The 19,846-nt window shown below is 45.5% G+C and overlaps 4 protein-coding genes across 4 annotated transcripts; 2 read left to right on the forward strand and 2 right to left on the reverse strand.

Moving 5' to 3' along the window:
- The first annotated feature begins 871 nt into the window (after positions 1-871).
- On the forward strand, positions 872-4,083 carry LOC102712722 (probable metal-nicotianamine transporter YSL11). The gene is made up of 6 exons (XM_006653546.3): positions 872-1,307; positions 1,875-2,038; positions 2,133-2,230; positions 2,315-2,449; positions 2,537-2,726; positions 2,797-4,083. Exons 1-6 carry the CDS (start codon positions 872-874, stop codon positions 3,898-3,900), a joined length of 2,127 nt encoding a protein of 708 aa, XP_006653609.3. The 3' UTR covers positions 3,901-4,083.
- A 722-nt stretch (positions 4,084-4,805) lies between these two features.
- LOC102712991 (large ribosomal RNA subunit accumulation protein YCED homolog 2, chloroplastic) lies at positions 4,806-6,743 on the reverse strand. Its single transcript, XM_015836036.2, has 7 exons — positions 6,383-6,743; positions 6,089-6,277; positions 5,921-6,010; positions 5,647-5,733; positions 5,456-5,536; positions 5,318-5,363; positions 4,806-5,233 (listed from the first exon to the last, which is right to left on the reverse strand). The coding sequence occupies exons 1-7, from the start codon at positions 6,596-6,598 to the stop codon at positions 5,148-5,150; spliced, it is 795 nt and encodes a 264-aa protein (XP_015691522.2). The 5' UTR covers positions 6,599-6,743; the 3' UTR covers positions 4,806-5,147.
- A 780-nt stretch (positions 6,744-7,523) lies between these two features.
- Positions 7,524-12,976, reverse strand: LOC102713270 (UDP-glycosyltransferase 82A1-like). Its single transcript, XM_040523701.1, has 2 exons — positions 12,363-12,976; positions 7,524-8,691 (listed from the first exon to the last, which is right to left on the reverse strand). Exons 1-2 carry the CDS (start codon positions 12,886-12,888, stop codon positions 7,637-7,639), a joined length of 1,581 nt encoding a protein of 526 aa, XP_040379635.1. The 5' UTR covers positions 12,889-12,976; the 3' UTR covers positions 7,524-7,636.
- A 5,656-nt stretch (positions 12,977-18,632) lies between these two features.
- On the forward strand, positions 18,633-19,813 carry LOC121054227 (ATP-dependent Clp protease proteolytic subunit-like). The gene has a single exon (XM_040523351.1). The coding sequence runs from the start codon at positions 18,716-18,718 to the stop codon at positions 19,628-19,630; it is 915 nt and encodes a 304-aa protein (XP_040379285.1). The 5' UTR covers positions 18,633-18,715; the 3' UTR covers positions 19,631-19,813.
- Positions 19,814-19,846: the final 33 nt, after the last annotated feature.

The following is a 19,846-nucleotide window of genomic DNA, read 5'->3' on the forward strand; positions in this document are numbered from 1 at the left end:
TATATACCATTAGTTTACAAATCAAGAAATTTTATTACTTCAGCATATCTTATCTACTACTACCTCCCGACCCAAAATATACTTATTTTTGGAGGGGTTAAGGTGATTGAAGTTAAGGTAAGAAATAATTGTGATTATTGGCACTTGAAAAAAAATTATAACTTAAATGAGATAATTATGATCGGTTCAGATGAAAAGATAGGTGAAAAAAATATTATATTTAGTGACAAATTTAAATTCTAGAAGTATTACACTTGTTATACATTATAAGGTTTTTTGACTCTTCCTAGATTCATATATGCCAATAAATTGAACACATATAAACACATGTATAAATCTAGATAAAGTCAAAATATCTTATAATGTAAAATAGATGTAGTAATATTTTTTGAGATGGATGTAGAACTACTTTCTTGAGAGGCAACAAAATCCATAGAAGATAGTATTAATTCTTTTATTCTGGGAAGGGAGTAGAAAAGATACCCATAATGATTGACTCCTAATAGTCACGGCTTGGACTTAACTCCTCCTACATCTTGGAAATCTCTGCCGTTTGCCCATTTGTATGGCTTATCTTTAACAGAGCCAACAATATTTACTCCAAAAAAGAGGAAACTAATTGATAAGAAAGAGATATCCTGATCTCCCAAAATAATGTATAGTAAGAACGAACCAAAAGGGCCGTCCGGTTGAACAAAGAGTCGAGATACCCGGGATCCAAACGGGTGCAGTGCAGAGCCCGGCCACAGGACGCAGACCGCGAGATCGGTATCTCGTCGAACACCAAGCGGCCTCTCCATATAATCCCGCACGCGCCACCACGTGTGCTCTCGCAACACGTACGTGAGTCGTACCACCCCGAGACGAGATCATGGCGTCGGCCGCCGCCGCCGCCAATAGCAGCAGCGACGCGGTGGAGTCAGGCGGCCTCCTGCGCCGGCGCAGCACCGCCGTCCGGGGCAATGCCGGCGGCGCGGCCGCGGCGGGGGAGGAGGAGGAGGCGGCGTCCGTGGAGCAGGCGTTCGCGGACAGGCCCGTGCCGTCGTGGCGGGAGCAGCTGACGGTGCGCGCCTTCGTGGTCGGGTTCCTCCTCTCCGTCATGTTCAACGTCATCGTCATGAAGCTCAGCCTCACCACCGGCGTCATCCCCTCGCTCAACGTCTCCGCCAGCCTCCTCGGCTTCTTCCTCGTCCGCCTCTGGACGGCGGCCATCGAGAGGGTGGGGTTCCTCAAGCAGCCCTTCACCCGCCAGGAGAACACCGTCATCCAGACCTGCGTCGTCTCCGCCTACGGCGTCGCCTTCAGCGGTAAAAATCAAAATCAATCTCTTCCCCCATGCTCTACTTGCAAGGTTTTGGTGCGTTGCCTTTTTTTCAGGGTTTCGTTGAAAAGATCTTGGCTTTCCAGGGATCTAGTTCGGAAGGAACTTTTTTTAAAAAATAGATCTGCTATAGAAATATATTCGCAATCTCTGCTTCTATTCAGGTTTTCTGTGATGATGGATCAAGAGTATAGCTGCTCTTCATGACATCATGAATAGATTAAGATTTTGCACTGAACAACAGTTTCTGCAAATTTTGGTTATTCTTAAGACTTTCAGCGAATGTTTGATACTGAAACGACAGCTGATATTTCAGGATTTATGTATTATCTAGTTTTTGTGATACCTATTTCAGGATATAAACGACCAAGTCAACTAATATGAAGTGAAAAATCATGTTTTAGAAAGTTCAGATGAGAAATTTTTATACAGAATTTTTTTACTTGAAACAAACTGTTTATGAGCTTGAAAAGGGTGTTGCGAAAATCCAAAATTGGATTAGAACGCATGATCCAACTGTTTTCTTGATATGTAATCGTCTCCAATTGTTCAGGGGGGTTTGGCAGCTACCTGTTTGGTATGAGCGAAACCATAGCTAAGCAAGCAACCGAGGCTAATGATCCTCTGAATGTCAAGAATCCTCACATTGGATGGATCATCGGCTTTCTGTTCCTCGTCAGTTTTGTTGGGCTATTTGCTCTGGTGCCAATGAGAAAGGTATCTACTTCACTTGCTTTCTCAACTCCATTGTTAACACACAGCATGTTCAAAATCTACCTGCTACAACTGTCAACTGCAACTCTTTTATCAGGTGATGATTGTGGACTACAAGCTGACCTACCCAAGCGGCACTGCAACTGCTTACCTTATCAATGGATTCCACACACCAGAGGGTGCTGAACTTGCAAAGTAAGAAACAGTTCTGCTTTGTTGTTTGTGATAGACTAACAGGTCGAATAACCAGTAAACTGATACTATGGTTAACTGTTTCAGGAAACAAGTCCGCACATTAGGCAAGTACTTCTCGCTTAGCTTCCTCTGGGCTTTCTTCCAGTGGTTCTACACTGCTGGGGACAATTGTGGATTCAGTTCCTTCCCGACATTTGGCCTGGAAGCTTTTAAGAACAGGTAGTGTGACCACATCACTTTCAGAATCAGCAATTGTCTCCATATCCCATTGAGAAAAGCTGATATCCAACTGTTTCCGTCTTCCAGGTTCTATTTTGATTTCTCAACTACATATGTTGGTGTTGGAATGATCTGCCCCTATATCGTGAATGCGTCTCTTCTATTTGGAGGCATCATCTCATGGGGCATAATGTGGCCACTCATAAGCACGAAGAAAGGAATTTGGTACTCCGACAAACTTTCAGGAAGTAGTCTACTTGGACTGCAGGCTTACAAGGTTAGTAGTATTGTAGGATGCAATTCCTTTAAACATGTAGTTGTTCAGAACTGACATGCTAACAATGCAGGTGTTCATAACCATAGCAGTAATTCTTGGGGATGGCCTGTACAACTTTTTGAAGGTATTCGGCTACACAATGAAAGGCTTCATAGATATGTATAAGAATAGAAATTTGAACACGCTCCCTATTTCCGACAATGGCACTCCAGCCACCATTGAAGAGGAGTCGTTTGATGACAAGCGTCGCAATGAACTATTCCTGAAGGATCAAATTCCCAAGACAGTTGCGATTGGGGGCTATGTTGTTCTTGCTGTTATAACAACCAGTTGCCTCCCTCTCATCATCCCGCAGCTCAAGTGGTACTATATTCTGATTGCATATATATTTGCACCTATAATGGCCTTCTGCAATGCCTATGGAAGTGGCCTGACAGATTGGTCCCTCGCCACCACCTACGGTAAGCTTGCAATATTTGTGTTCGGTGCGTGGGCAGGCGCTTCACATGGTGGCGTTCTGGTAGGACTGGCTGCCTGCGGTGTCATGATGAACATTGTGGGGACAGCTTCTGATCTTATGCAAGACTTCAAGACTGGATATATGACTTTAGCCTCGCCAAGATCCATGTTTATCAGCCAGGTGATAGGTACTGCCATGGGGTGTGTTGTTGCACCATGCGTCTTTTGGCTGTTTTACCTATCCTTCAACATTGGTGCAAGTGATGGTGCTTACCCAGCCCCATACACCATTATGTACCGTAACATGGCAATCCTGGGTGTCAATGGATTATCCTCGTTGCCGAAGTATTGCCTTACACTATGCTACATATCCTTTGCTGCTGCCTTTACCATCAACCTGATAAAGGACCTGGTGCCAGAGAAGGTGGCGAAGTTCATTCCCATCCCCATGGCAGCTGCAATTCCTTTCTATCTTGGACCATACTTCGCCATTGATATGTTCATAGGCAGTGCAATACTCTTTATCTGGGAAAGGAGGAACAAAGATGAAGCACAGTCGTTTGGGCCAGCAGTTGCTTCAGGCTTGATGTGCGGTGACGGGCTATGGGCCCTACCTGAGGCTATTCTTTCTCTTGTCAACTTGAATCCTCCACTTTGCATGAAGTTCTTGTCAAGGGCTGCCAATGCCAAAGTGGATACATTCCTCGGTAACTAGTGAGTAGTCATAGCCGGTCTAGTGTAGAATTTTCTCTTTAAAGTTGATAAGTGGTCGTGTAAAGATTTAGGGATCACTGGCCACATCTCTATTTGTTACTATGATTTATAGTTAGTCCTGGGCACATCGCAGATATTGTCCGATATTTCCTGTCTCCTTTAGTAAAGAATTTTCTTTAAACAAGCACTGCTTTGCAATACTACAGTTGATCGGTTGGCCATCTCTCCTTGCCCTTGGAATTTAACAGTGCAGCTTTCACTCTAACGTGAAAACAGACAAAATCTCGCAATATTTGGCAGAACTGTTTTTTTAAAAAAAACAAACAAAACGGGGAGTCTCCCCCTTATTTTTCTAAGACACTCGTGGCCTTGTAGAACTGTCTGTCTTCTTAATATAAACACTCTTGCCAGTTTCTGGTCAGGTTGCAAATTTGCTCTTATGATCTTATCTACTCAGGTTTGCAAATTTGACGGCTAAGACTGTACCAAGTTCAGAGATTCAGTTGTGGCCTTGTGGGCATTTGCAAAAACAGAAACAGAAACAACCAGGAATGGAACTGCACGGTTTTAGCGGCTTAGAAAGTCCAGCAGTGTACTTGCCTCAGCTCCTGCCCGCTTCTTCCCTCTTCCGGAGTCCACGGTCTCCCGCCAGCTTGAATGCGATGCGAGGAGATGCGGATGAGAGGAACCAGCGGAGAGAATTGCTGGTTGGAATTTGGGCGTGGGACGGGCCGACCGGGGGGGGGGGGGGGGGGGGGGGGTGTGTGTTGCATCCCCTCCCCCGTGGCTGCGTGGCCTGCCGGTGCCGGTGTCGGTGCCTTGGTGAGGAGCGGCTGGGATGGGCCGGGTGGGTTGGGCCTAACTGACGACGGAAACGCAGCCTCGAGCACAAGCTGGTGTCTGGGCCGGCCCAAATTTGGTTGATTGTTAAACAGCATAGCAAATTACAGTAGCAACTGCTAATACAGAAATCTTATTATTAATCCCCCCTAAAATTTACAGACTTTAGTATGCCAATCGTGATTCTTGTATATACATCGCACAGGTCTACACATAGAGGATTCACATGATCAGATCATAAGAGCCAGTGAGCTGCAAACTTTCAATGCAGCTTGCGCCTTTATTCGATCGACCAACGACCTTCCTTGGTTGAGCAAATTACTGCTACGTCATTTTGATAGTAGCATCTGCTGCTGTATGATGAATCGTTCTAAGAGGTTTGCGATGGCACTTCGTATGTGCGCAGTTTCAGTTAGCCGCCTTATCCAGAGTTTTCTTCAGGTCGAGAAGTTTTGACCACCGTTGGCTGTACCGCTTCTTCTGGTCGCCACCATCTGTGGGTTCAGAGATAAGCGAGTGTTTCAGTGATCTCTCCAATGCTAATTGGAAATAAGTTGCAGCTCAGGGTTAGTGCATACATTGCCATACGACTGTGGATTTTTCGCACGCCTCCGAGCATGAACTCTGCGTGGTGCCCAAGCATTCATTGATCAGAAATAGGTGCCCGTGAAGGAAAAAATAAGAAATCAATTCGAGATTACAACGTTAGCGCAGACCTTAGCTGATGCTGTTAGCCTTATGGTCTCTTGGATCACGGAGTCAAGATCAATCTCTGCACCTGGTCTCACATAGATAACCTGCATAAAAGTAGAAGATGCACAGTATTTTGAGGTTGAGTAAAAATAGATGGGTTTTGGAACTTTTATGTTTGCTTTTAGCTGAAACTCTAACTATATATCAGACGCACCGACGGATCACTGTCTCCAATGTCAGGCAACCCACTCTGTTCTTTCCTGGTTGAGGACAGTACCGTGAGGTTGAACTTCTCATCAATCTGCAATAGCAAAAGCATACTGATTGTTGTTCCAAGGATATTTTTTGCTGAAAAAAAAACCTGCAATGCTTAATTATACTACCACCATTCGATGCTTTCTACTGAGTGCAATAGTTTCCCAAATAATGTATATATATTGCTTGTCATAACTTGCATAGCAATAAGGTTTCAATCGACAGCACTGCACCTTCGTGAGGTAGGGCGAGGAGCAGGAGTCGCATATTTTGCTGAACGACGTGACAACTCTCCCTTTGATTGACATTCCAAACTGAGTATGCTGTAAGTAGATCGCACGGTACTAGTCAGAAGTAATGTAATATCACTGGCTCGCTGCATGCATGCTCGATCAGATTACCTGCTGAACTAGGAGGTGCACCAGGACGTCGGCGTCGTTCTGGCCGTCTTCGATGAGGTCGTCCAGGTGCAGCTGCCGCAGGGTCAGGTCGAAGTCGCTGCTCCACTGATCCCCTCCGCCGCACGACGTCCCGACGGACACCAGGCTCTGCCGCGGCCCCTGCCCCCTCCGGCGGCTCCTCCTGAGGCTCTGAAGCCAAGCATATTTTACTCAACGCTCAGGAGGGTCCAAACTAATCCAGTCTATCTAATCGCGAGTGGAACGCGTAGTACTAGTGGCGGCGGGTCTGCACACCTGCGTGATCTCCGCCTGCTTCGGTGGCTCCCCCTCCCCGGGAGGCTGATCGTCCCGGCGGCGACCCGCCGGCCGCCGCGCGCGAGCGGCGAAGCCTCTGCACCTGCCGCCGTGGGTCGTCGTCGTCCTGCAGCTCGGGAGCCGCGGCGTGATCGGGTTCGGCGGTAGCCGCAGCCGCAGCCGCAGCCTCAACGTGGGTCCGCAGGCTCTCGCCATGGTTTCGTTTCTTCTCGTCAGGTCTCGATCGGTCGGGTGCAGGCGCGCCGGGAGCTTGAGAAGCTGAGCTGCTTGCTGGCTACTGTGCTGTCACCTTATCAGCTTATCGTTTCCTCCACCGTGGCGCCCGTGACGGGTGGTGGTACGTGCTGCACCGCTTGTGCCTGTGCGTCCCGGATTCGTGCACATGAATATACTTGAGCCCGTGTAAGCTCGAAAAGCTATGGCCGATGGGCCCATCCAGTGTGGCCCGTGGCTGAACCGGCCTTCAAAGGCCAGAACATGGGCTGGGCCTATATGCCTGACGCCAGACGCAGTTTACAATGAGGGGTCATATCGACACGTATGGTCATACATTTTAGAGTATTAAATATAGTCTAATTATAAAAAAATTAGATTTGTTTAAAAACCGCGAGAAGAATCTTTTAAGTCTAATTAATCTATCATTAGCACATATTGGTTACTGTAACACGTGTGGCTAATTATGTCTTAATTAGACTCAAAAGATTCGTCTCACGATTTTCTCTATAACTGTGTAATTAGTTTTAATATTTAATGTTTTATTTATATATCAAAGATTTGATATGATTTTTTGGAAATTTTTTTTGAAAACCGTTATAAACAGGTCCTGAAGCTCAAGGCCGAAATGTGAAAAAGGAAAGAATCTGATCGAGTGGCACCAACTGACCATAGTACAAGTTGCAGGAAAAGCAGCGCTAGCTTGGATAGTGCAGCGGGATCAGCGGATGGTGACCGCGCAGTCGATGTCCCCCGCGGGGTTGACGCGATCGCTCGCGTGCGTTTTCCATGTGTTCATTCGCAGGCATGCCTCTTCGTTCGTGGTGACCAAGATAGGAGTTGAGTTCAGGAAAAAAAAAAAGGTAAAAGGAGAAGATCGAGATCGGACTTGAAGAAAGGTCAAGAAAGGATTCCTTTTCAACAGGCACTTATAAACGGCGAAGAGGAATATTTTAATTAATAATGCACATCTAATAATGTACATATGTATATTGCACCAGCTTAAGCATAATACCGATCCTACAATATAGTGTACATCTGCATGAGCGACGGGTAGTCTCTCATAATTTCGCTCACGAATGACTTGACGTTGCGCTGCGCCATGCGTCTCGCCTCGGCCGTCACGACTCGCTGCCTCAGCGTGTTCATCTTCTCCTGCAAACGCGCGCCCTCCGCGCCTTCCATGACCCTCTCGATGCAGCTCTTGACGCCATCCTGGCTCACGCTGCCGAGCCTGAGCCCGACCTTCCAGACCCTCGTGATGTACGCGCAGTTGATGAACTGGTCGCCGGCGACGGGGTGGCACAGCATGCGGACGCCGTGCTGGATGGCCTCCACGGTGGAGTTCCAGCCGCAGTGCGTGAGGTAGCACCCGACGGCGGCGTGCCGGAGCACCTCGTCCTGCGGCGCCCACTCCACCAGCTTGCCGCGGCCGGCGACCCTGCCGGCGTAGCCGCCGGGGAGGCCCGCGCGCCACGACGGGTCGTCCTTGAGCGCCCACAGGAACGGCCGGCCGGTGGCCTCCAGCCCGAGCGCGAGCTCCCGGATCTTGTCGTGGCCGATCGGCCCGACCCAGCTGCCGAAGGAGACGTACACCACCGACGCCGCGGGCTGCGCGTCCAGCCACCGGATGCACGTCGAGTCCGCCTGCCACATGCTCGGGTTCTTGCTGCACGGCTGCTGCGTGTTATCATCGTTCGCCGCCGCGACGCCGCCTTTCGCGCGCTCCACGTTGCCGCCGGCTAGCAGAGGCCCGACGGGAAGAACACGCGGGCCCTGCCGCACCGGTTTCCCGTCGTCGTCGTCGTCGACCTCGGCGGCGGCGGCAGAGGCGGCCTCGCCGGGGAAGGAGTTGACGAGGACCGTGCGGAAGCCCCTCGCGCGGTGCAACGTCTGGAGCCAGAAGGCGAACCTCGATCTCTGGGTAGCCGAGTCGCCCACGAGCCATGGGAGCTCCTTGGTGCTCAGCTCGAGCTCCGCCGGCAGGATGCGCATGCCTCGAATCGCCGGCTGCTGCTGCTCCTCCTCCTGGCCACCATCGTTGTCGGGATGATTCGACGAGACAGCAGGGGTACCTTCACGTCAGAAATCAAACAACCGGTATACTGCAACAATTACTACACGTGCATACACAGTTACGCACACGACAAAAACAAAATCCTAGGCTACTATGCGTCGTGGTACTACTACAGTACTAACGTTGGCCGCAGCTAAGATCGATGCAGTGCGCATGCATGCTCCCGTGAAGCTGTAACTCGTGTCGGCAATGCATGCAGTCACGGTCACTCGATCGGGCCGGGGCCACCGAATGGTCGACCAGGCATGCATCGGATCAGCGTGGTGATCGACCAGTCGGGCTGCCAAAACTGCTGTCACCTCACCCATGTACGGTTGTCATCTTCGGCCTCTTCAACACACAAAGCGCATGTGTCCTGTGTCCATATCCTGTTCTGCTCATTACTGTACCTACACTCAGCTACTCACCGTTCCAAATATACGTACTCTTAGGATGTTGCTTAGTCAAACATTTTAAATCTTAATTATTAATAAAATATAAAATCAGCCACACAAGGGCGATGTTACTAGATTTATCCTTAACCAAACTATCATAATATAATTTTTATTTAAAATAATTTAGTATTATTGATCAAAATAATATCTCGAAGAGCGGTCGGGGCTGAAATGTGCTAATAAAATTTTGGACGAAAGGAGTACCTTTTATCGGTGAATATCATACTGTACTATTCCTTATGTGGAAAAAAAGGTTTCGGTGCATATAAGACCAACTTTTGGTGTATACATATAGTTTGGGCGAAAAAAAATGCTCTCGTGGCCACTAACGCAGAAAAGTCTCCAGATAAGTCAGGCGATCGAGAAGATTTGTTCTACTACTACATACCAATGTAGAGATATATATATATAGCTAGTTGATGTCTAGGTACGGACGAACGCTGGCCATCCGATCAACTCGCACAATCGCAGGGCTACGAACAAGTCATATTAAGCTCGAGCTTCAAGGGAGATCAACTTGATCAATAATCAAATAACAAGTCGATGATGATGGCTAGCTTGTGATGGATCTACACATGGTCGTTTCATCATCATCTCTCGTGGTGTGTGCGTGTGTATATGTATATGCATGACAAAGTGCAATTACACATTGTGCTTCGGAGCTTCCTGATTGAAGGCTGGCTAAGGTTTCAAAGGCAAAACAAGGCGGTACGAATAATGCAGGCCTGTTTTGGAGCTGGACGGTCTGGCCCAACCCAACATTGGCCCAGGATTAGCCCTAGTTTTAGTCCGCAGGCGTGGATTAAGCATAAAAAGTCAAACAATAATATACCCTCCTCGTTTTTTTATTTTATACTATTGACTTTTACATCTACAGTTGATCATTTATTTTATTAAAAATTGTATAAGTATTAACTATTTTATTATGATTTATTTTATCATCAAAGTACTTTAACATTATCTATAATTTTGCACATTTGCAAAAAAAATAAAGAAGATAAATGGTCAAATGTAGATATAAAGGTCAATGATGTTAAAAAAACATACGGAGTATATTTTAGGGATTTTCTGACCATCACCCATCTAAAATTTCTATTAAGGAAGATGGTAGAATTAACAGTCAAGTCATTTTGAACATATAAGAAACAAGGAAAATCCAGCGTGTTGTTTCTTCTGGTGTTTTTTCAGTTGTTTTTTGTGCTTCCCCTTTTATTTGGGGTTGGTAATGAAATGAAATGAAGCACCGTTTCTTTTTTTAAAAAAGAAAGAAAGGAAGGAAAATCAGGTCTTCTAGACTCTGGGTCCAGATTATTTTAGGGGTGATAGTGCTCACAAGAATTATTTTCACGTGCAGATGAACAAAGCCTTAATCATTTGTTATAATTATCCTCTTTGGACGTTGGATGTACCGCATTATGAAAGGGGGAGAGGAACCAGTCACATGTGGTGTGGTCTGCCGAAGGAGAGAGGTCAACTCTTGTGAGATCCTGCTTAGTCCAAAACCGAGCTAAAAATACACCAAATGTACACTTCAAAAACAGTGAAATGGAATGTGGAGCTGGGAATGCCAGGACACAGGCCAGATGGATCAGATCGATAGATCCAGAGCACTTGGCTGGAAAACGAAATAACGCGGGTCCCACCGGCTGTTTGAACGTGCAATTGAAGGTAACATATCGCAGAACCGATCCAATCATGTTTGGGCATATAACTATCAAAACGTACTATATATGGGTCAGGTATATTTATAAAAAAATTATAAATAAAAATTATATATATATATATATATTCTTAACGACCTAAAAGCTAAGACAGAAAAATAAATTTTGGTGAAAAACTTTAAAATCAACTCTAAATTTAAGATTAAAAATTTAAATTTTAGTTTATGAGTAAAAAAACGATGTGTACTTCATCCATATGCCAGTCTTAATTACCCTGCAGTATTTATTAAGCGTGGCTAGTCGTCTCGCCACAAGCAAACTACATGTAGCACGCTATTGAGTGATTAATCTAAGCCGATATTATGCACCAGCTGACAGAGAACATTAATTTTGCAACATGCAACTTGATCGAACGTATCCAATCATGCGCCTCAAAGACTAAAATGCCCTCTCACGTTGTGTATTATGGCAAAATGAATGTTTCATGATCAAGTTGCCCCGCAACTTGGATTGACATTTTTTCTGTTTTGACGTGGATTGAACTGACGTGCTAAAGAGCACGAGGAGGCCGTGTATATTTTTAATGTTTTCCCCTAGTATACAGGGTTATCATTCAATTTCTAACCTTTTCTCATCATGGAAACCCTCTAAAATCAAGTATGGACAAACTAAATTAGCTCACATGTGCATGCTAGATTAAATAAAATCTCTACTAGATCCAGTAAAAAATGCATGACATTTCATTTTTTAATAAGACTGTTGATATGTTAATTGTCAAATAATTTTAAAATAATCATTTCCAATATGCAAAAATAATTTCGGTAGATTTACTTTAAAATAAATATATTTTGACGATTGTCACATGCAAAAAAAGGTAAAACATTGCATATTTGTAAGTGAAGTAGTTTTTTTTTTCACAAACGGGAGTTCTTTTAGCTGTACGATATGTTAGATCACGCCAGTATTATTTAAATCATTCGTATTATTTAAGAAAAGATTACGTCAGTGTGGCTGGACTGGATAGATAATTAAGGAGCACTTCGCCGCCCAGCGTTTGCCCCTATCTTTCTCCTTCACCGGTATAAAATACATCAGCCAATAATTAATGAACTTAAGCTTAGATAAAACTCAAACTCTCGATCGATCCGAGGCTGGCTAGCTGGGGTGCAGTTCAGGATCATATCGTGGCCTCCACGCACGATCCAAATCAGAGGAATCTCAAACATCGTACTAGCCGGCCAGCTGCCGACTTTGCCGCGACGCACGCCGGAAAAATGCATGCCGCATGCAGCCTCTGCCTGCCCTGCCGGCCGGCGGCGGCAGCAACCTAGCCATGCGCGCGATCGAAGCATACGGAAGGAGAAGACGAGGAATTAACCAAGAGGAGCTTAGTTAAATCATTTTTGGTTCGAAGTCAACTGAGTTCTAACGTGCGGGCGCCGGTGTGGCCGGTGCAGTAACCAGGAAGGAAATTAAGACCAAGAAATTGAAAAACTGTAATAATTAACGCGCGTGCGTTGTGTGTGTGTGTGTGTACGAACAGTATTGTATGGTGTCGATGGATCGTTACATACCGGACTCCGAGATGACGCCCCTGCCGAGGAGCTCCGGGATGGCGGCGACGGCGCGGTAGCTGGCGAGCATGGCCGGCCAGAACCCGGCCGCCGGGACGCCGCACCGCTCCGCCACGGGGACGGCCCAGGAGGCCAGCACGTCGACGACGAGCCACGCGACGCGGCGGTGGCGGCGCCCCGTCGGCTGCAGCATGCGCTCCAGGTGCGCGGGCATGTGGTGCTCCATGGCGTGCACGATGGCTCCGAACCCCGGCGGGTCGGCGTCCCTGCCGGCTCCACCACCTTCCGGGAGGGCGATGCCGCTCGGGATGGAGGCGAGCCCCACGCCGCCGTCGAGCTCGTCCCTCGCGCGTCCGCCGCCGGCGGCAGCGATGCGGCGGTGGATGAAGTCCGGCACGGCGACCGTCGCCGCGACGCCGTGCGCGGCGAGGGCGCGGGCCAGGTGCAGCATGGGCGTGACGTGACCCTGCGCCGGGAACGGCACGAGAAGCACCGCCGGCGGCTCATGGATAGCCTCGGCTCCCATGCGTCACGTCTCGATCGTTGCGGCCGCAGACGCTACTGCTGATCCTCTGAGTTTTCTCTTCGGTTTGGGCATATCAGGCGAGCCAACGAACGGCGTACTCATGTGCCCGATTTTTATAGCTGCTGCTGTTGCAGTTGGGGTTAGCTTCGCTGCTGTGCCAGTGCCACCTCCCACGCTGGCCCTGTGTCACTTTTCGTCTTATTTTGTTTCGGCTGCACCTTTTCTTTTCCCCTCCGATCCATGTAGAGGTTCACACTTAGCTTCGCCACTTGCGGTCGTGGATCGGGTGCGTGCGTGTCAATTCGGTGCATAGTATGTACTACCCTCGTTTTATATTTATGTCTAAATTCATTAACATCCATATAAATCTAGATAAGGCTAGAAAGTATGAAACGGAGCGAGTAATTTCTTAGTTTTATATCGTACGCCATTTTAGCTATAACTAAATTTATCTATTAATAAATATATACTAGTGGTATATATGTTTAGATTCATTAGATTTTTGAATTGATCAAAGTATCGCAGTGAAGGTAGTACTATATAATCCATGTGGCAATACAAATGGACTCTAATTCATTAGAAGATGTTCACTCTATCTGTATGAATCTAAATAGTTATGAAATAGTTTTTAAAAATTAACAAGATGGATTGACATGAGATATGTCCATGAACATGCATGTTTAAATGTGAACTCTATAGATTGTAAAAAAATTAAACGCCGATTATTGTACAAATATTCAGAATCATATTTGTTTTTTAACTATAGATCTTGCATGCACTAATATATTCATATTAAACTATTTTATTTATTTATGTGATTACTTAAATAACACGTAAAAAGTTAAGGGGATATGCCCTCAAGGGTTTACAAAAGTTTCACGTGGCATCCAATTTTGCTTTGTGAGTTAAAAAACAGAGCATGGTAAAAGGAGTAAACGTGCCTCTGGAGCTTTAGTGTAGTTGGTCGCTTTTTTCGATCTTAGTGGAATTCACTTCAGAGTGCGAGTCATATGCAGGAATTGAAGTCGATCGACTTGTGCAATATTGGTGCGAACTTTTTTCACTGGGAAAATATATTCCTGTTTATATGTTTACACTTAAATTGTCAGTAAGTTTATTTGTGTCTATATGTTTATGCCATCATTTTCCATTCAATTCTTACTTTATATATACAATCAGTACCGCCAGTATATGTCATGAAATTGCTCTTAGGTTGGGAGTCTGACGGTGGGTAGGTGTGGCGGAGTTAGTTTTGAAAAGAACAATTTTATCATCTTTAAAAAGGTACTAAAAGGTACATTGTTTTCTATATAAAAATTGATAACTTTTGTACCTTAATACTAGGCGGTACCAAATTTTACATAGAAAACAGTGGTACTCGTATACCTCTCCTTAGGAACGGGGAAAATGGTCTTTTGAAAAACACGAGAAAACTAAGTGCATTTTCGATTTAGTGAATCATAAAGCCAAAACAAAAACTCAAAAATGATATACATTTTCTGATTTCCGTCTAACGCTTGCTTCGAGGGATCATAAGCAATGAAAATATCCGGTGTTCGAAACAACCGGGAATGAACACACGCATTGAAAAAAAAAAGTCTAGCATTATGAACATATCCCGTCTTACAGCACCATGCAGAATCACAACTAGGAAAAAAAAAACATAAAGACTATGATGCATTCTCTACAATAAGATCTAACCCGACCTAAATTCAATGCAAGATTTTCCATCCAAAATAACTCAAGACAACTTCAATAAGGGGTAGACAAACAATCATTGGCATTGTTGAATCCAAATAAATGATATCAGAGCTTTGTTCTGGGCTTTTTTTTATCATTCTTAGAAAATGCCTTAACATATAAAAAATTTAGTGTAAAATTCTAGCACCTGAGATACTGAATTTTATATTAAAAAAATATGATATTTGGGATACTTTTTCAAGAATGATAAAAAAACTCTTCATTTTAAAGATCATTGCCACTAATACTCCATAGCAATATATGCAAAAAAAAAAAAACTTAGAAGTAATATATGCACATGACAATTGCCGCCGCACCAAATAAATAGCCGAAAAAAAACCCTCCAAACAATCAAACATGATAGCCAAACTGCTTCTGATTACTAAATCGTCCTGATCATCACAAAAGTCGTCATCCACATAAGCATTTCCGAGTGATCGTCATAGGCTCAATGTCGTAATTCAGTCATTCAAACAAGTCTTCTCACTGCCTTTCCACTCTTCAGTGAGAGCTGCCCTAGACCAACACCATAACCTCTACTTCTGCACCATATACACCATTGTTGTTTCGCTGTTATCGTGGCCAAACTAAAATGATGGCACCATTGCCATGACCCTTGGAGACGTCATCAGGTAGCTATTGACAAGAGTCATGCGAGAGTGAGAGGCCTTGCCAGTTGCCACCACCAAACAAGGGTGTCTTTGTTTGTTTTTTCCATGAAAAAAACAAAATAAAACTGAAAAATAATTTATGAATAAAATTTTTATGTACTTGTCCTTAGCGATCTAATAATAAAGAATAAAAAATAAACTACGATAAAAAACTCCTTAAAATTAACTTTAAATTTAAAGTTAAAAATTCAAAATTTGACTTATAGGTATAAGCACCAACGAAAAGACGTGGTCCAATAATCGGATGACGATAGACGGAGATGATAGCTCAAGTCGAAGCATTTGACTTTGTGCACTACTCCGCGAGTTTCTCTCTTTTTGCCCATCTGTTCAAACAGGTTTTGAATTGGAAAGCTGGCTTGAAAACGATACCACATTTAAATGGATGCAATTTACCCAAAGTTGCTTTGAAAATGATACCACATTTAAATGGATGCTAATTTGCCCTTAGTTAATCACACTGCGACCCATTCATTTCAGCATATTATAATCCTTATTTCTCTCCTCCATAATGTTATTTGGGGAAGACAAACATTCCCTAGGCGCCCTCCTCTAGGTTAACTTAATCCTCTCATTTTTCACGTGCACACTTACTGAAGTGCTAAATAGTGTTTTTTATAACAATTTTCTATAGTAAAGTTATTTAATCTAGTTAATATTTTTAAATAATTAATAATTAATTAATTATATACTAATCTATTACCATATTTTTCGTGCCGGATAAATTAACTTACACCCTCCTACTGAATACGGCCCTAGTTGTATTGGACGCTTAGTTCGTAAGGAATGGTGGCAGCTATCAAGTTTGTGGAGATCAATGGCGATGGATGACGACCCACGTCACTCCACCACCCATGTTTGTATTGAAACCTATGATAGGAATTATACGCACCATTTTCCTTTTATAAAATGGCCCTGACAAGATACAATTGACGTATTTTTAGTTTTTTTACTCCTCCCAACGAGAGCATTGTACCGCTACATCCAAGCCTATGATTTGAGGGATAATTAGCTATTTTTCACTGACGTTTAATCAATATATACACGTGGGTCTAGAACCCATGTGTTATAAACACATAAAGTGATAAATATACAAATATATTAGTGTAGCAGTGGCAAAAAAATTTTGAACCACCGTTGTATCTTTGATACTGCCAAATCCGCCATCATGGTAGCAACAGCTTAACACCATCGTTTGGTGCATGATGCCAACACCATTCTTGAGTTTAATTTGTACTTTGTAGTTCTATATTTTTTTCACTAGGGAATGATTTGATGTGTGAAATTTGTGATCTTTTTGTGTATACAGCCAAGAGCTTTGCTCCAGTCCTTCCTTTTATACCGCGAGGTTTACGGTACTAAAATTCTCACTGGTGCTACATATCTCACGATTAAGTTGGTACTAAAATCCTAATTGTTGGTAATGATAAATTAAACGGTCATGATTGCATAGTATCTTAAGGTATCAGCTTGGACGTGAAATGGATAGCACGAGTAGAGATATTAGTACCTACTTCGCAGTATAAAAGAAAGAATAGGAGCAAATCTCTATACCTAGAGGGTTTTCTACGCTAAGATAACCATTTATTTCTTATTCTTACAGTTATTGTGGAACTGTGCCATCAGCCACACGGTGGATCAACTGTTGACAGCAAAGATTGCGACATGGCTATAAATGTATTAGCCGAAAATTCTGACTTGTTTTGCGAAAATATCCGTAAAATTGATGGACAATAGTCTAAGCCGCTGTTTAGTTCCCAATTTTTTCCTTAAAAAACATCACATCATATCTTTGGACAATTAAATAGAGCATTAAATATAGATGAAACAAAAAACTAATTGTCCAGTTATTAAAGAAATCGCAAGACAAATCTTTTAAGCCTAATTAGTCCATGATTAGCCATAAGTGCTACAGTAACCCACATGTGCTAATGACAGATTAATTAGGCTAAAAAATTCGTCTCGCGTTTCTAGACGAGTTATGTATGAAATTCGTTTTTTCATTGGTGTCCAAAAATGTCTTCAGACATCCAATCAAACGTCCGACGTGACGCCAAAAAGTTTTACTCGATAGTGAAGTAGTTGTCATAATTTATTAGTAAAGTTTTTCCTCCACTCTCTCTAGAAATGCGGAAAACACAACTTGGTGCTCACATGTCACAACCATTAATTCCATCGTCCTACACCATCGTACAGCTTGTACTCTGTTCATGTACATTGCGAGCGTTCAGCCATGTATCTGTTTTTATATAGAAATCAATAATCAACCACACGTTTTTGCTTATTCTGCATCTACTTATACCGCACATTTGTCACGAACGTACCGGCCGGCTGCATTAATCCAGGACCCCAGCTCGTTTCGTCAACTTAAAATACCAAAAGCCCAGGGCAATGCTCGAGCCAATTCGTGCGTGCATTGACTGAACTAAACCTTTAGCTGTTACAGAAAATATATATTGACCTAATGGCCTAGTTGGCTCTGGAAAGGAAGAGAGGCACGCATGCAAAATATGCAATGCATATGCTACATGCTCTCTGAGTCTCTGTCTCTCGATCACTTGCTGCAGCTACCGACCACCCGTTGGTTGCGATGGAAACATCAGCTGCAGCATATACGTGCATGCGTGTGTATAGATATATAGGCCTATAGGAACTTTAGGTATAGGCTATGTAGCCTTTATAAAGAAGATGACAGCGTGGTTAAGCAGGCAACGATTGTTTTTTGGATCAACGGGAGCAGCTTAATTAGCTGCATGCTACTAGCTCGTGGATATGTTTAGCTCCGTGTGACGCATTTGGTGGTTCAGTTTATCATTGGAAGAGATGATCGAAGAACCGCGTCAAACTTTCACGTGTGAACGTGCTGACTCATCCCGGCTGCTCGGCTGCTAATGATTTTCTGACGAACTTAAAAATTATCTGTAAGACTGTGTTAACAAATGGAGAGGAGGGTATAGTATGTTCTGAGCCTTCAAGATTGAACAATGGAGTAGGTGTTGATGGAATATAATCTGCTTGTCACTCCCACTGACAGTGATCCCTGACATCGCTTCTAAATTCTAATTTCCTCTTTGCTTTTGTCCCCCTCTTCATAGAATGTCGAACTGCTGCGTTTGCCAACTCGTTTGAGTTATTTTATCTCGAGAGTGGGTTGTGCCTGCGAAGAAGACGAGCGATCTTGGGCCGCCGACGCGGGAAAGCGGGCCGGCCGGTGGGCCTCACGAACCGGGATCCCCACACTATCCCAGCATTGCGAGGCCCGGTAGACCATCAGGCCCACCCTAAAGCGATAAAACAACCGCAGCCGCAGCCGCAGCCACAGCCACTGGACCTGTTCGTCCGTCTCCGCCGGCGCCCCCACCACCTACAAGCCCCCAAGCACGCACACCACCAATGGCTCCGTCCCGAACCCCAGGATGCTCCCGGTGGGCCCCACTCGTCAGCCTCTAGCGGCCGCCTCCTCCTCCTCGTCTTGGCCTCGCCTAGCCGCGCCGGGACCCACGACGCCCAGACCCAATCTCCCCCTAAACCCCGCGCCGCCGAACCCTAGCGCCGCCGCCATGCTGCGCCGGCTCGCCGCCGCCGCCGCCGCGGCGGCGCCGCGGGCCCTCCTCTCGTCGGCGCCGGCGGGGTGCACCCCGCGCCGCGAGTACGGGCTGGTGCCGATGGTGATAGAGCACACCTCGCGCGGGGAGAGGGCCTACGACATCTTCTCGCGCCTCCTCAAGGAGCGGATCGTCTGCATCCACGGGCCCATCACCGACGACACGGCCTCGCTCGTCGTGGCGCAGCTGCTCTTCCTCGAGTCCGAGAACCCCGCAAAGCCGGTCCACCTCTACATCAACTCCCCCGGCGGGGTCGTCACCGCGGGGCTCGCGATCTACGACACCATGCAGTACATCCGCTCCCCGGTCACCACGCTCTGCATTGGCCAGGCCGCGTCCATGGCCTCGCTCCTGCTCGCCGCGGGCGCCCGCGGCGAGCGGCGGGCGCTGCCCAACGCGCGCGTCATGATCCACCAGCCGTCGGGCGGCGCTTCGGGGCAGGCCTCCGACATCGCCATCCACGCCAAGGAGATCCTCAAGGTGCGCGACCGGCTCAACAAGATCTACGCCAAGCACACGGGCCAGGCTATCGACCGCATCGAGCAGTGCATGGAACGGGACATGTTCATGGATCCGGAGGAGGCGCACGACTGGGGGCTCATCGACGAGGTCATCGAACACCGCCCTGTTTCACTTGTTTCTGATGCTGTTGGCAGCGATCTGCCAAACCTAGGCGGTGGCGGAGATGGGGCTAACAAGGCAACTGATGAGCCATCTCCAGCTTGATGGATGGTCGCAAGGTGAAACCTTTTTGCGTTCCTGTAGCTGTGATGTTGGAATTAAGGTTTAATTCTTACACAGCCTGTTCTTTTGCTACTTGAATTAATCTGTTGCTTAGTCCCATTGATGTTGATAAATGCAATGTTAAAGAAGTTTATCTGAAAGAAATGAATCCCTTGTGGACAACCATTGCTACTTTGCAACAGTATGCTTGATTTTGTA

This window comes from Oryza brachyantha, chromosome 4 (assembly GCF_000231095.2).
Source record: "Oryza brachyantha chromosome 4, ObraRS2, whole genome shotgun sequence".
Classification (NCBI taxonomy): Eukaryota; Viridiplantae; Streptophyta; class Magnoliopsida; order Poales; family Poaceae; genus Oryza; species Oryza brachyantha.

Excerpts from the sequence above, each read along its gene's own strand:
- LOC102712991 (XM_015836036.2), bottom strand. The coding sequence starts at position 6,598 with ATGGCGAGAGCCTGCGGACCCACGTTGAGGCTGCGGCTGCGGCTGCGG. Across the intron at positions 5,734-5,920 it reads CCTCGCCCTACCTCACGAAG|ATTGATGAGAAGTTCAACCT; the intron begins GTGCAGTGCTGT and ends TTGCTATTGCAG. Across the intron at positions 5,364-5,455 it reads GGCTAACAGCATCAGCTAAG|AGTTCATGCTCGGAGGCGTG; the intron begins GTCTGCGCTAAC and ends GGCACCACGCAG.
- LOC102713270 (XM_040523701.1), bottom strand. The coding sequence starts at position 12,888 with ATGGGAGCCGAGGCTATCCATGAGCCGCCGGCGGTGCTTCTCGTGCCG. Across the intron at positions 8,692-12,362 it reads GGGCGTCATCTCGGAGTCCG|GTACCCCTGCTGTCTCGTCG; the intron begins GTATGTAACGAT and ends TCTGACGTGAAG.
- LOC102712722 (XM_006653546.3), top strand. The coding sequence starts at position 872 with ATGGCGTCGGCCGCCGCCGCCGCCAATAGCAGCAGCGACGCGGTGGAG. Across the intron at positions 1,308-1,874 it reads CTACGGCGTCGCCTTCAGCG|GGGGGTTTGGCAGCTACCTG; the intron begins GTAAAAATCAAA and ends CCAATTGTTCAG. Across the intron at positions 2,231-2,314 it reads GAGGGTGCTGAACTTGCAAA|GAAACAAGTCCGCACATTAG; the intron begins GTAAGAAACAGT and ends TAACTGTTTCAG.
- LOC121054227 (XM_040523351.1), top strand. The coding sequence starts at position 18,716 with ATGCTCCCGGTGGGCCCCACTCGTCAGCCTCTAGCGGCCGCCTCCTCC.